Below are 16,313 nucleotides of genomic sequence, written 5' to 3' on the forward strand. Positions count from 1 at the left end.
AACAACAACAACAACAACAACAACAACAACAACAACAACAACAATAATGATTGATAAGTTATTGCATCTCCTAGTCATGCCTGCATTCCCTCAGCTGTGAACTGAACCAAAAATAGCTTTCGACAGGGTTCATGCACTTGGCAATCTGGGAGCAAAAATGCAGGTTAAGACCTAAGCAAGAAGCATCCTCTTTATTGTCTGCAACTCACCAAGTTGCTAATGATGCCTCAGCATTCCCACTGGTGGCAGCGGAAGCTTTAACTCCCCATTTCTGAAGCTTTGCCACCCTGGGTCTGAACGTCCTTTTCTGTTGCAGTCAAATCTGGCTTGTGAGTAAGAGGTGAAGTTGCTCTGGGCCTCTCCTGCACGGCAAAGCAGTCAGGCATGAAAATGACTGAAAGGGGAAGGAGATTAATAATCCCTTCAGGGCTGGAAGCTTCAGCCATTTGTTCCCTGGCGCTGTGAACCTCCACTGCTTGTCGTCCCCCCCCCCCCACTCCCCGCCGCCTGCAAGCTCTTTATGAAACTTGTAGTGGAGCTCCTTTTGAAAGTGCCGCAGGGCAAGGTCAGGCGGTCTCTGAAAGCACTGGAAGGTATAGTAATAAGGAGCTAAAGTGGAGGCTTTGATGAGGAGTTGGAGCAGGAAAAAGCAGCAGCCAGATTACTGAGAAGGCAGAGTTGGAAGTGTGGTGCTAGGAAGAAAGGCCTTGTGAGCAGAAAACAATGTCAAGGCTCCTTAGGATCTGGCTCTGCTGCAGACAGTGGAGGCTGCTCCAGAAGGGCAAACCAACCTCAGTCTGCCCTCAGCCAATGTAAGAAGAGCCTACTACTAGATCAGGTGAATGACCCATGGTTTTATTTCTTTATCTTATTTTATTTTATTACGTATCTCCATATTTTTCTCCAAGGAGCTCAGTGCGGTGTACGTGGCTCCCTCACTCTCCATTTTATCCCCACAACAGCCCTGAGGGAGGTTAGGCTGAGAGGCAGCAACTAGCCCAAGGTCACCCAGTTAACTTTGCCCTCTGTCAGGGGGACTCCCTACAGGGACCCTCCCCCAGTCATCCTGACCAGCACTTCGCCCAGTGACAGCACAAGCAGCGGGTCAGGAGGAGGGAATGAGGAATGGAGCGGAATGGAGAGGGGGCTCCAAGACATATCAGAGCCCCGGCACCAACCCAGCTGGCCAGAGGAGGAAGGACAGCGCAGCGAGATGTTGGAGCCTCAGCAACACTCCAGCCAAAGGACAGGAGAAGGAACGCAGCCCCTTCCGGCGCCCACGTTGGGTCATGCACCCAGACGTAGGGCAAGGGGGCGGCATTTTGGGGTTCCCAGACTATTATGCTGGCGCAAAAGCAGACAAGCACCATTGCTGGGTTCTGAATCAGACTAGGTATGTTTTCTGATGTCTCTGCACTGTGAATAGTATGCACAGTAAAGCTCTTAAAGACAGAGCAGACTGGAGCGTCTTTACCCGAGAGTAGCCACAACAATCCCCTGACACCCTCCATTCCCGAAAAGGGAGTCTGTAAGGGGAATCCAGTGTGAGGGTTTCACTGCAAACCTGAATTCTGGATTCATGGGGAACCAGGGTCTTGGTGGTGTTTTCTCAGTGGTGGAAGGAAAGCATCCAGTTTACGTTCAAAAGCCAGCTCCTTTCTTTCCTCTACACCACGGGTGTCAAACACAAGGCCCGGGGGCCAAATCCGGCCCGCCAGACCTCGTCAGGTGGCCCGCCGAGCGCCCCAGCCAGCAGGACCCAGCAGCGGGACCTTGCTGCTGAAGTGCCGCGCCGACAAAGCGCCGACAAACAGCTGGGGCCGGGGGGGTAGAAAGGCGGCCGGAGCAGCGCTGCGTGGAGCGCCCCGATAATAATTGTATATTTGAATATCTACTTGCCATTATTCTGACTATGTTTCTGCTTTCAGAGCTAGTTATTACTTACATTATTACAAAAAAACAGTAATAATTGAATGCAGTGACAATAATTTATGATAATAAAGAGTGGACACATAGTCCTACAGATACAACCGGCCCTTTGAGGGTGACCAAACTGCTGATGCGGCCCCCGATGAATTTGAGTTTGACACCCCTGCACTGAGAGCAGGTTCTAGACCACGGGTGTCAAACACAAGGCCCGGGGGCCAAATCCGGCCCGTCAGACCTCGTCAGGTGGCCCGCCGAGCGCCCCAGCCAGCAGGACCCAGCAGCGGGACCTTGCTGCTGAAGTGCCGCGCCGACAAAGCGCCGACAAACAGCTGGGGCCGGGGGGGTAGAAAGGCGGCCGGAGCAGCGCTGCGTGGAGCGCCCCGATAATAATTGTATATTTGAATATCTACTTGCCATTATTCTGACTATGTTTCTGCTTTCAGAGCTAGTTATTACTTACATTATTACAAAAAAACAGTAATAATTGAATGCAGTGACAATAATTTATGATAATAAAGAGTGGACACATAGTCCTACAGATACAACCGGCCCTTTGAGGGTGACCAAACTGCTGATGCGGCCCCCGATGAATTTGAGTTTGACACCCCTGTTCTAGACCATGCTCTGATGTCAGGTTTTGAAAGGTTCTGCCCATCACCATCCTACTGGAGTCTCTTACAACATACTCAGTAAGGCAAGATCATTTTCATTTTATGGATGCAAAATTAATGCCCAGGTAGAACAACATGCCAAAGGGCATGGCAAAGAGTCTGTGTCGGAACAAGGAATGGTACTCGCTTCGTGCTGGCTTTCTTACGGTGCTCCTGCTCTTGTTGCTCCCCACCTGACACTTAGGCACAGAATGCAGACTGTAGCCTTGGTGGGCATAATATCCGCCCTGGCTCTGGCTCTGGCTGTTCCACTGAAGGAAGATGGAAAGAAGAGGGAGAAGCACAGATCTGCCACTTACGACAGCCTGGATTTAGGCAACTATGACCTCAACCTGGACAACTATGGAGAGGTCATCGATCTTAGTAACTATGAAGAGAACTACGATTACGGGGACCTGGCATCAAAGGTACTATAGAATTGCCACTGAAATGTGAGATCTGTTATTCAGCAGATTGTTTGTCCTGCTCAGAATCGCAGCTTTAAGTGCCTCCCAATAATTTAGCTGTCCCCAATATTCATACTCTGCCTTTCTAACAACCCACTAACTCTTGCCAGATGGTTGTGCATATAGTGTATGCATGCAAACTGGTCTATTCCACTTGCAAAATTTGGATTACCCTTGGGCCAAATCACAATTCTGGGTGTGCAGTGTGTCCACACTTATATGTAGACATCGTCACCCTGTGCAGAGGCATCAGCTTCTCAGGTTTTACCACCTTACCCCAGGAGCTCAACTGTTGGCAGCAATTTCAATTAGCTGTGCACATCTCTTCCACTGTCTACCCAGTCAGAAATGGTTTCCTTCTCCCACACTTACATTGTAAGGTGCAATACATTATACTCTCTATAAACCCTTCACCAACGCTATTGTCGGGGCAGCTCATAGGCAGCCATAAATATGCTAAAGGAGACTGAAGTATTAAAGAGCAACTTCATGCCACTGCAATAGGAGTGGGGAGATCCAGATCAGGACCATAGTGTGCTGGGAGGGGGACCTTCTCCTCCCCTGCCATGGCTCCAACAAAAATGACACCAAAGGGAGATTCCCTCCAATTGCAGACAAGAGGGGGATTCGGAGACTGCAGGAGAGGAGGGTTAAGATCTCAAATTCTCCACATGCCACTGTTCTGTTCTGTTCTGGATCTGTCCCCCTCTCCCCCTCTCATAACCACCTACATTTACTAGTTAGAGCAACATTTTAATGTAACTTATGATTTAGCCCTCAAAACCAAACTAAATGAGATGCTGTTTCTGCAATTAATTGAATGATTCAATTTTTTCATATAAAAAGGTACTCAATCCAGATTGAGGCCCCCGTATATGCAGGTAGGAGGTTTTAACCCTTTGTCCACCAGTGCAACCTTAGTCTGGATCCCCCCCCAAAAAACAACAACAACTGCTATTTGCATTGGAAGAAAAATGTCCAGTCATACAAACGAGAGCTTTTCTTCCCAATGCAAGTAGCAGACACAAATCTTGGTCAGAACTGCAGCAGGTGGCAAATCATTAAAGCCTCCCTCTCTGCCTACCCAATGCTACCAGGGTCCTGATCCAGATCAAGACCCCTGCATCCATACATAAAGAAATGTATTGCGAAAATCAACTGGCCTCTAATATGGTGAACTGCAATATCCACAAGAAGGGATACATTTCCTTTCAGTTGCTGGGAACATTAGTTTATGTAACATTACCCCAGCAAGGGACACCTGAAGTGTTTGTGTGCAGAAGAAAAACAACAGTATGTATGAAGACCAACCTGGAAACGTCTGCCCTACATATGACTCGGTTTCCCCCTCTGTAAAATGGACTCTGAGCATCATAACTAATGCAATCACAAGGCCCTTGCTTTACTTTCAGATTGAGGTTGGCACCCTGCCTCCTCCTACCAAGAGTTTGGCGGGGCCTCTGAGCACAACAACTGGGGCAACGGAAATTCCACAAAAGAGCCCACCAACATCCACAGCTGCCAGGCCTCCGGGACCAGGCCTGTTTGGGTCCATAACAGATCAGGGTGAGTAAAACACCGGGACTCAGAACCATTAGTCTTTCTGCATGAAACAAAAACTAAGGATAAGGGTGGCATATGCTGCACAGGAAATTTCAGTGTGAAGCAGCTGGTGAAATATTGCCCCAGTTGTACTGCTGGGGTCTCTTGAGGAATGTGAAGCAGCTGTGTGTTTCTTCATATCCATACAGGATGGGTTCCTCACAGGGTCGGATTTAGATGAAGATAGGCCATTTGTGAGGCCCCTCCCCACCCCCACCCTCACAACTAGAAGAAAATGGAAGAGTGTTACAGTATAAACAAAACTGGGTGAAGCCAAGGATGATGACGGGTACCAGTATTTAAAATTCTGCGATTCACAATTTCTCCTTTATTATTATTGTTAAATACCATGGTGATTTTTTAAAAAATGCATAAAATTAACACTGAAAAACTTTTGCAATAACTGAACTTTGTAAACCTTTTGAGGCCTGGGCAGGCCAGGTCTTCCTGTTATTTACCTGCTGGGATTGACAAGGCATCTGACCCTCACCTGAATCTCATAGCTCTCCTGATGAGTGCTTTGGTCTGCCCACCAGATACCAGGCACTCTACTATTCAAATTAGGCCCCAGTGTTTTTGTTACAATCCCCATCTCAATTAAGTAATCAATTATAATCTAGAATTTAAATTCTCGAAACTTTCTTATTTGTTAATTTGAGCAAGTAAACTATTGCTCTCACTTCATTACAAACAGTATTTCTACCTGCAACACACTTGAGCAAATGTGCTCCCCTTCCTTTCACATATATTTTGTTGCCATTTGCAACTGTAGCTGCCTCTGATTAGTTATCATTTAACTCTTGGGGGAAATAATTAGCATCACACGTCATGTGCATGGAAGTTGCTGAACCAATTAACCAGCTAGAAGGATTACTGTTAATAGCACCAGTTCTATTATAACTTGATATAGCTGGATAGTTCTGATGAACTGCAAAAGCATTTTTAGTTTGCTTTCTGTTGCCTGGAACTTTTCTTTATTAGTGTCACTTTGTTTTGTACAATTCCTTGCAAATGAAGGAAAACAACTTTTCTGCTTGTATATGTTGATAATATAATTTTGGTTACTGAGGACAAACAAGATTGTACAAAAACAAGATTGGGGGCAGGCCTGGCCAGGACATAGGTCACCTTTGTCACAGTCAGGACGCCTATGTGCTTGCTTGCTTGCTTGCTTGCCTAACAGCTGTTGGGAACTTCAAGGTCCCTGCTCTCCCTTCTTATGCTCTTTGTATTGGACCTGGAGACTCCAATAGAGAGCATTCCATGTCAAGAAGGAGGGCAAGTGGGCACCCTATCAAATGACAGGGCATGAGAGGTCTGGAGGAGGCACACAAATGGACATAAGAATGGATCTTTTCTGTGGTGGCTCCCCGTTTGTGAAATGGTCTCCCCAATGAGGCTCACCTGGTGCCTTCATTACATAACTGTGGGTACTAGGAGAAAACTTTTCTCTATAACCAAATCTTTGGCTGATTAATATTCTATGTGTCAGGGGGCTCCCAAAGGGGCGGGGGGGGGGAGAGGAGGATGCCAGATCGAGTTACAGGGTTCCCCGGCCCCTCCTCTCCAGCAGTACCTCTTCCAGCCCAGGAAGCAGCGACACATCCAATAAGGAGGAAAGGGAAATGGTCAGCCCGGAGGGGAGAGGGGTCAGGGATGCTAGCTTAGAGCCCTTGCACCACCTTGGCCAGGAGGGCTCTGAAAGGGAGGCGCTACTTCCACCCACCCAGAGGGGTCAAGTGCAAGGAGGGGAGGCGGTGCCCGGGGGGGGTGCCTAAGTTCCTATGCTGGGGGAGGAGCAGGAGGGGGGCACTCCCAGATTCTGCATGTGACTAGATGGATGTGTTTTCTGTAGCTCTGCACTGTAAATAGTTTGCACCAAAGACTGCCAAAAGACAGTTTGAAGCCTGGTGTCGTTACTCGTGAGTAACCACCACACGCCCTGACACTATGGCTTTTTAAATGTGTTTGTGGGACTATTGGTTAGTTTTTGTTTTATTGTGTATTTTGTGTTCTCATTTTGTATTTTTCTGTTGTGAACCTCCCTGTGATCTTCAGATGAAGGGTGCTATACCAATTTAATGAATAATATATGATGGTGATAAGCATCCTTCTTCCACCATAAAACAAAAAAATTCTCTTCAAGTAAAGCCTGCTGTTGTGTTTTTTTTTAAGGGAATGGTGCTGCTAGTGTTGTATTTATCTCAGCTGCCAGCTTTTATATCTTGCCTGGTTTATTTTTGTATTCCTTTGTTGTCCTTATGTTGTTTTTTTCAAACTGCATGCCAGTTTTGAGTATTTTAATTGATGGGAAAAGCAGCTCCCGTTCCTTTTGATAAACAAACACACACTGTTGAACATTTAAAAGAGGCACCTGATTTTTTTTTCACCTCATCTCCTCTCTGCCCTATGCTCATCCATCTAACAGATGGAAAGAAAGCAAAATTTGCTCTGCTTGTACATTCAAAAAGCAAGCAAGCTTGGGCTCCTTGTTTGAGACAGGAGAGAAGCTTGATAAAGGAGCAGCTCAGAAACAAACAAAAACGCCAGCAAAGCACCAACACTTTAATGAGCAGTGACGCAGCGACAATCGGACAGAGTAGCAATTAGATTAGTGACAATTAAAATCCTGTAGCGAGGGATAAATATCTTTATTCATTTTCTGCCACTCTGAACTGGGACAAATTAAGTAGTAGGCTGAACAAAATTGTTGGCTTTCTGCTTTGAACTCCTCCACTAATAGATCTGGAGTCTGTTTAGTCCTCTGAATAGAAGGCTTTATTTATTTTAAATACTCAAGCAGTTTTAATTGGTGCCTGGAATCTTGTCACTTTGACTCTGCAATGGGCTGTTGGCTCCAGACGTAGCAGCAGCAATGATTTCTCAGTGCAAAAATAACTCCCATTTCCTATCAGTTGGGTTTCTCTGAATATGAAAGGCCAAACAAAATTCCTGGGGTAACACCATAAGGTTAATAAGGCAATGTGTGCACCCTTTGTATTGGACTTGGCCTAGGCTGATTCATTGCTAAGCAGCTATTTGGACTAGCGGTTTGTGATTTGTCTCTTTAATTGGAATTGACTCATTTGTTCCTCTTTTTTGCCTTTTAAAAGAATTTAGCACTGACACCCCACATTTTCCATATCAGGACATCACAAAAACTCAGCCTGCTGTTTGGTCGTCCTCTCATCTGATAGCAAAATGAGAATGGCAATTCCTTCTATCCCATGAAGGAACACAGTAAAATGCAACATCATTTCAATTAAAAAAGTAATACCAGAAACAATGCATAATGGGAAAGTATGGTGTATAAATAGAAACATGGAAAATGCATTTTTAAAAAGTAATACCAAAATGTGAGCACTTAAAGAATGGATGTGTCCATTAGCTCCAATCCTCTAAAAATTAAATGTTTGTCTTATTCCTTAAAGCAGCGATAGGGAAGTTGTGACCTTCCAGATGTTGTTGAACTCCATCTCCCTCTGAGCCCTTGCCATTATGGCCAATGGTTAGGAATGGTGGAAACTGTAGCTCAACACTAGCAGCCCAAATGGGAAGGCAGAGCTCCAGAGCCAGGCTCTTGGCAATGGTGTTGTTCAGCTTACCTGGGCAGTGCTGGGGTGAGGCAGGGTGGCCAGGATGTGGATACCCCAGCTGGAGCACCCAATTTCCTCTGCTGGTGTGTTTGTGCAGCCACGATCACACCACCACGCTGGCCCATCCCAGTGTAATCCAGGTTACGCTGTAGCATTGCTGGTCTTAGGAGAGCAGCTCTGTGGCTTTGTCCAACCACATATATCATTACTGGGTTCAGCAACAATTTCTCCATCTCTGTGTAGGCCCATTCCTAAACTCTTTCACTGCATCAGGCCCACATTAACTAGCACTCTCTACCCTGTTTCTAGGTCTTCCCACCTGTTTGGTCTGTGTGTGCATCAGCACCTCTGTGTACTGTGATGACTCTGATCTAGAACACATCCCACCTCTACCCTTGGAGACCACATATTTCTATGCCCGCTTCAACCACATCAGCAAGATTCAGGCCAGTGACTTTACCGGACTTGGTATGCTATGCTCCTTGGGGCTTCTGGTTACAGTTCTGACACTTGCAAGCTGCTTCACCCCATCTAGGCAGCCTTGTCTGTTACAAGCAAGGTCACCTGTGCAACTCTCTGCTCTTCCTCTCTACTCTCCTGAGGGTGAAATGGGAAATGTGTTTGCCATACGTTTGTCTCGGAAGTGGATATCTGAATACCAGAGTCTGTTTTCACACTGGCTCTTATTTCATAATGCAGACTGAAAGAAGATTGGGTCCTTGCCAGATTGCAAGCCAAGAATCCGACCCAATCAGGCCCTGTTTTCATGACCACAGGGTGCATGGAAGCAGCAGTGGGAAAGGAATTTGGTTTTGGGCACGTCACCACAAATTCTGCAATGTGGTGAAAGACCCATAGAGCTGGCACAGCATAAGCTAGATTCCTACAGACTTTCCCTGTGGCTATCAAATGCTAAATGGATGTGTGAACAGGCTGAAAGTGTGCTGGAAAATGTGAATGGGATGAATCTGGGCAAAATCTGGGTTGCAGTGAGCATGACATAGTTGCTGCACTACTTGGAACGATATCCACCTTCATTATGTGCTATCACAATGCAGTGATAACCGTGAGTTGAGTCTGGGTGTGTGATGAAGCAATCACACAAAGCCAGTTTCACTGTTCATTTGGACATAACCTGGTTACATTCATCCCATCCTGGTGGAATTTGGGTAAACTCACCCTTTGATCCCCAAGTCCATTAACAACTGTGCAACTATTTTGCGTTCCGACCATGCGTAAAACAAATAAAGATCTGGAGCACCAAACTATTCTCTCTTGCACAGCCTGATGTTAATTTGACTCCTGTCATATATGATCTTTAGTGCACAAATTATGTGTATATGCAAAAGAAAACCTCAGGACTTTTGCTTGTTCTGCAGCCAGGGGTCAGCATATGTAAGGCACAAAGGCTTCCTCGTGTTTGTGGTTGCACAGCATTAGCCCCAAATAACTGTGGCCCAAAATATATATTTTTTCCTTAACAAATAAATATGCCAGGATCTGGAGATGGGAAAGACTGACCAATTTCTGCCAGGCACATACATTTGAGACCTTGTAATGCACTATTCTCAGCCAGTGGAAAGCCTAAAGAGGAATATGGTTTTCACCTTTGAAGGTTTTGAGCCAATACCAACAGAAAAGGCTGGCATTTTGCTAGCATCTCATACTGCTTAATACCAGGGGGAACTGGTGGAAGAGAACTTGTTCACTTCACAAAGCCTGTCATCTTTGTGCAGTTCCTGGGCTGTGCGTTGAAAGCAAGTTGTTTTGTGAGACATCAGTGTCAGAACAGCTATGTTCATTTTGATTCTTTAAAAGAAGAAGAAGAAGAGGTCATATTCAATTCTGGTACAATAGAACTTCCTCTTCTCCTCCTGCCTTTTCCAGCCCCTTGTCTATCCCCCCAAATCAGCTTAGGAGAAATAGAGCAGGTTTGTGGGGAGGAGAAGAAAAGAAGACCTCATTGCACCAGTGGAAACTTGTTGGCACAGCACTGGATACAATCCTGTTACAATACCAGAGGGCTCAATATTTCAGTCCACCCCCATCAAAGACCTACAGAAAGACAAATACAACCAAACATGTGAAAAAGAGGAAATGATCCTATTTTGGGCTGAATCTGTGTTACACTTCTGCACCAAAGAGATCCCAGATTCTAGTTGCAGCTCCCAAATGTTGAGAGAGGAGTGTGTCCTGCACATTTGCTTTTATCTTACATTTTGTGCATGCATTGAAGCAGTCTTTCAGTGGCATGTTTCTTTAGCTGTTTTTCTTTTCTTCAAATAGCATACTGTATATGTACTCCAGTGCTGGTGTTCACAATAATATTGTAATTAACAGTACCAAACCGCTGGTGGCATCTGTGAAATTGACAGTTTCCCCCTAACCTTGTCAGTTCACCAGAGATCAGTGCAACAAGTGAGTTTGTGAGTGGAGGGAGGTGGGCTGAACAGGTGGGTTGAACAGGCAGGTGATGCAGAAATGGGCTTGCACAGGGGCTATCATCAACCACCAATGTGGAAGGGCATCCCAGTCTACTCTCACTCACTTGGAAGGGATGTGTGGTCTCATTTAAAATAGGAAACACTATGGTAGTGATGCACATTAACTGATTTCCAAGTGATCACCTGTGATTTGGCTCTCAAAACTCTCTTTTTTTCACAGCAAAATTGAAACGAATTGACCTCACGAGCAACTTTATTTCCTGGGTGGATGAAGACGCTTTCAGGATGCTGCCTTCCTTGCAAGAGCTTGTCCTCCCTGAAAACAAATTGACTTCCCTGCCAGAGTTGCCCAGTTCCATTGTGCAGCTGGACGCCCGCTTTAATGCAATCCAGAGTGCAGGCATTCAACCGGAAGCCTTCAAGGTGAACATCTCTCAAATGCTGCAAGGCCTAGATTAAGACCCCTTCCACTATTTGCTGTTCCTTTTTGGCTTGTTCTCATTCCGTATTGGTAAGAGAAGGTTGTTCCAGGTGGATGTTTTGCATCATTTCACAAGTGTTTTGGGGTGGGGAGTGGGGACAGACAACATGAGTGAAGCATTCACATGATCTAGAGTACAAAGTGATTGTCTTAACGGACCTGAGCTACAGAGGCTGATCAACCTCATTGATTGCAGCTGCTTGCCATGTCACTGAGTCACTACAGCCCTACCTGGGATTTGGGCGAATCGTCACCAGGTTTGAGCCCTCTCCTTGTGGTTTCTTGATTTGCTTTAGAACAGGAGTAAGCAACGTGGGGTCCTCCAGATGTTGTCCCAACTCCCACCAGCCCCAGTCAGCATTGCTGATTATTGGGGGTGATGTCTATCAATATCTGGAGGGCATCACTTTGGCTGCTCCTGCTTTAGACATTAACCATTGGTGATGAACTCAGCAGTGGAATTCAGGAAGGTCTGGGGATGGGGGCTCCCTTATTATTATCTTGAGTTCTCTGCATTTAACCTTTTGTCTATGTTTTATGGAAACAAACAAAAAACCACAATATAAAGCTGTAGAAAATCAATGTTCATTTGTACTACATCCTATGTAACCCACATTTAGCAGGCTCCAGAGCACCCAAGACTTTTTGCCATCTGTTTGTTGAGCTTGTATCTTGGCTTGGGTGCTTAAAGGTAAGAAGGCAGTCATTTCGATTCCAACCTGTATGGATTCATAAAATTTTATTCATAATTTTATTCATAAAAGTTTATTCATAAAAATCAGCATCGTTTCTTTTCTGCTGCATTTCATTCCCAGCATTTTTCTGTCTGTCTGCTATGTTTTTTTCCATGAGTTCTGTTATAATTATTGTCACTATTATTGATTTCACACCTGCACTTGCTGATTGAGGCAGAGGTGGGGCAGTGGTTAAATCCTATTAGGTTGGCTGGGTGCTTAGAGGTTTGCCAGAGAAAGCAGGATTGGAACACCCACACACCCACCCACCATCAGTTGAACACAGCTCCTGAACAGGTAGATATGCAAACTGTAGCAATATCTGCTCCAATGGCTGCTTAGGATGGAATTCTCTGACATCCTTATGAGGAACCACAATTTGATGTAATATGTTGGGTCCCTCCTATCAACTGTGGAGGCCCAGCTTCTGGTTGGGTTAGATTTTTACCCCTGCTGGACAAACCCTTAGCTGCTTTGTCCTGGATTTCAATCTGCTAGGGCCTAGCCAAGATGACTTCTTTTGAAAACTCACATTTCCATTGTAAATCCTGGGACGCCTCACTTGAACATGCAAGGAGGCAAAGGGCTGACGGTCCTCATTCTTTCTGCTTTCAGGATCTAAAGAAGCTGGAGTTCCTTCATCTGTCTGATAACAATCTGGACTACATCCCCATGCCGCTGCCTGAGAGACTGAGGTCTTTGCATCTACAGGTGAAGGAGTGACACTGAACTTTTTTAATGAGAGAGAGAGAGAGAGAGAGAGAGAGAGAGAGAGAGAGAGGACACCAACAGCCAAACCACAAGCCTCTGAGAGACTCCGTCATTTGCCATTCATTTCCTTTCAGATTACTTTTAAAAAGCAAGGAGCAGTTATAATGTGGGCTCATGCATTATCTTTGCCATTATTTCTCTAATTGCATGTGATCTGTACCTACTGATATTCTTTCCCTGTCTTGCAATTGCGATTGAACCCTAAACGGGGTCTCTTGCCAATCTCCACGACCAACGCCATTCTCCACAAGAGACCTGGACGCATTCAATCAGGCCCTAAGTGTTTTGAAGTCCAGGTTGTAGTCCACCCTGGCCTATACTGGTGAAGAAGACCCTTTCCAGTTAGCTATCATGCCCCCCAAGCTATCATGATTGGTCTGCTTTGCCCATGGAGTCTCAGAATTCAGAACAAGGGAAAACTCTAATAACTTCGAGCCTCTTCTTGAACTATGAGTCTTGGTGATTCCCCACCCCCCTACTCTCCTCCAGCAGCCCCACCTGGTGATCATCTTCCCTTCTCAATTTCCTTCCGTAGAACAACAACATCCAGACTATGCAGGTAGACACGTTCTGCGACAGCAGGGACTACAGCCACATCCGCAGGGCTCTGGAGGACATCCGCTTGGACGGCAACCCCATCAACCTGAGCCTCTTCGCCAGTGCTTATTTCTGCCTTCCTCGCCTGCCCACAGGCCGCTTCTACTGAATGGAGCAGCAAGCACTCACCTCCGCTGGCACCGTAAGCCTAAGGGGAACAGATTTCAATAGAAAGTGACCCTGGTATTAATTTCACTGCCAAGCAGATAGTGATGCTGCTGGACTGCTCCCTAGGACTGTCTCCTCTTTCTCCCTTTTTCAACCTTAGTCCTTCTCATTTACTTGAGTATATCTGGTGCTGGGCTACATAAGCACCATTAATCCTTGATCTGCCAGTGCTGGGAAGAAGAATCAATGACTCTAGTGCTATTTTTTAAAAATTAAGCATTCACTCAGTACATCTTCTTCTCCTTCTCCTTTAATCCTAATGTGCAACTGTCAAGATACTTGCTAGAAAAGATTGACAGATCAATTGAGGTTCCTTTTCTGAGACTCCACCTTGCAATTTCCTTCCATGAAGCAATGGCTCTGTGCAGCTTTTTGACTTGGCATCCTATTCTAAAGCATCTTCTTCAAGATTCACAACTGGTCCAGTCTTGGTTGCTCTGTAGCTGAACTTCCATTTTTGATTCCCCACCACCCCCAGCAAACTCCCCCAGCCTGACACCACCACCTGCTGCTATTGTAGTTTGGGGACTTTTTGCACGTTTGCAGATGCCCCCTCTGGGTCCTGACCTTTTGACCCTCTTTATTCTGGCAGAGTATCCAGTGCATATTAATTGTGCTGCACAATAACATAGCCTTCTGTGTAAATCAGGGCCTCTCGTGGAAGATGCAGCTGGTGTGCTTCCATGCCCACATGCAGGCTTGGACCAACGCACAGGACAATTCATCTAAGGCTCAGATATTATAGAATCAGGACAATGTGTGGTATCTTTGCTGGTCCCAGGCACACCATCCTTCCCTTCTGGATTTGGGCCTGAAGGACCAAGAAAAAGGGGGGATGCATGAAGGGTAAATTGTAAGAAGCACAGTTTGTAACATTGCACCACATCGTGGTTGATGGAGGGGGCCAGCTGTTAAGGTGTCGACCTTGACTTCTAATTTCCTGGTTTTGTTGAGTTTGAGTCATATTTTTTTAATCCTTTAATTATCCTGGTTTTTGAAAAGCAAATGTATTAAAATATTAGGGTCTGTTAAACACGAAAGTAGCTTTTTTGCAGCAATGATTTTTTTTAATGTAATTGTTAGTTCTTGTTGTATGGCTGAAAAGGGTGTGTGTGGCTGTGGGAGCAGGAGGAGCTTTGTGGTTACATGAGGTGTGTGGTAGTAGAGCATGTATTGTATGGTTGTGTTGCGTTGCATGGTTGCAGGGCTGTGTGGCTGAGGGCTGTGTGTGTGATTGCTGCGGGAGGATGATTGCAAGAGATGTGATTGCGGGTTGTGTGGAATTGTGTCTTATCAGAAGATTGCATGGTTGCAGTGGTGGGTCATTGATTAGTCAGTTGCAAAGTGTGTGTGCTTGTGTGATGTGGGTGAGTTTGTGTGGTGCTCGCAACAGTTTCTCAAGTTTCCAAAAGTGCCCTGGGCCCCCAAAACATTGGTGCCTCCTTATCACTATTATATTCCAAAACTAAAGAAATACTTATTGCACATGGGATCCATTAGGTGGCTCCCTCTTCAAACACTGTAAAGGTAAAGGTAAAGGGACCCCTGACCATTAGGTCCAGTCGTGACCGACTCTGGGGTTGCGCGCTCATCTTGCATTATTGGCCAAGGGAGCCGGCGTATAGCTTCCAGGTCATGTGGCCAGCATGACAAAGCCACTTCTGGCGAACCAGAGCAGCACACGGAAACGCCGTTTACCTTCCCGCTGTAGCGGTCCCTATTTATCTACTTGCATTTTGACGTGCTTTCGAACTGCTAGGTTGGCAGGAGCTGGGACCGAGCAACGGGAGCTCACCCCGTCACAGGGATTCGAACCGCTGACCTTCTGATCAGCAAGCCCTAGGGCTCTGTGGTTTAACGCACAGCGCCACCTGGGTCCCCTCAAACACTGTAATCCTGGCAAAATTCATGCTTCAAAATTCAATTTGTACAAACACCACCTTATTTCTCCAGTAGTTGCTGCCATATATTTTAATGTGGGAGGAAAATATTAGTAGCTTTTGAACCACTGTTGCATGCATGAACACATACTCAATCTGGATCAGGACCACAATGTGCCTAAGCCTAAAAGGTTAAAGCTGTCTCTAAGCCATCTCCAGCTTTAAAAAAAACCCCAGCTGCTTTTAAAGGCACATATATGTTGTTCACATAACATGCAATTCGGCCCTAAATGTGTGATAATGGAGCAGGTCGTAATTTCTTCGTGATGAGAAGAAAACACTTGGCATGTGCTCAGATGCACTGTGTGGCTGTGGCAGGCTACAGTGGAGGGAGAGTTAAGATCTGGTCCTATTGTGGTCAGGCAAAGTGACCAGGTCCATTGGCTCCTCTTCTCCCTGAACTGTTTCTATTCCAGCTGGATTATTGCAGGACTTCAAGAATGGGTGCCTGAGTCTGCTTCTTTTCTGCCTCCTTTTACCCATTTTTGTTGTGTCTTGTAGACTGAAAGCTTCTTCGCTTGTTTTTAATTATGTTATCAACGTTGCTATGGGAGGTTTTAATATGTTCTGGAGTCTTCTAATTAATGGTATACGTGTGCAATCGTTTGATTAAAATAAAATACAAACTAAAGTGAAAATTAATTTTCTAAATACTTCTGATTGATTTCTGTTAACCTAATGAAAGTTAAAGGTTAAATCCTGGGGGGGGGGGTTGTAGCCAGGTCCATGCAAAGCGGGGGGGGCATTGTGTACACTTGCCCCGGACCTCAGAAGGCTAAGCTGGGTGGGGGGCACCAGAGACTGGCTGCTTTTTTGTTTGAGTTTATAATTTTATTCTAACAAGACTCCTGCCCCGGGCCTCAGACGAGTTCTGCATGGGGTTGGTTTTAGCACTAAGTAAATGGTCCCATCAGTGCAAGGATTTCTGCTTGGC

General features: G+C 45.7%; 1 protein-coding gene across 1 annotated transcript; it reads left to right on the forward strand.

The window, feature by feature from the left end:
• The first annotated feature begins 550 nt into the window (after positions 1–550).
• OPTC (opticin) lies at positions 551–16,021 on the forward strand. The gene is made up of 7 exons (XM_035123892.3): positions 551–838; positions 2,785–3,007; positions 4,459–4,612; positions 8,554–8,712; positions 10,909–11,111; positions 12,519–12,614; positions 13,210–16,021. The coding sequence occupies exons 2-7, from the start codon at positions 2,792–2,794 to the stop codon at positions 13,378–13,380; spliced, it is 999 nt and encodes a 332-aa protein (XP_034979783.3). The 5' UTR covers positions 551–838; positions 2,785–2,791; the 3' UTR covers positions 13,381–16,021.
• The last annotated feature ends 292 nt before the right edge of the window (positions 16,022–16,313 follow it).

This window comes from Zootoca vivipara, chromosome 7, assembly GCF_965207765.1.
Source record: "Zootoca vivipara chromosome 7, rZooViv2.hap1.1, whole genome shotgun sequence".
In the NCBI taxonomy this organism is placed as follows: Eukaryota; Metazoa; Chordata; class Lepidosauria; order Squamata; family Lacertidae; genus Zootoca; species Zootoca vivipara.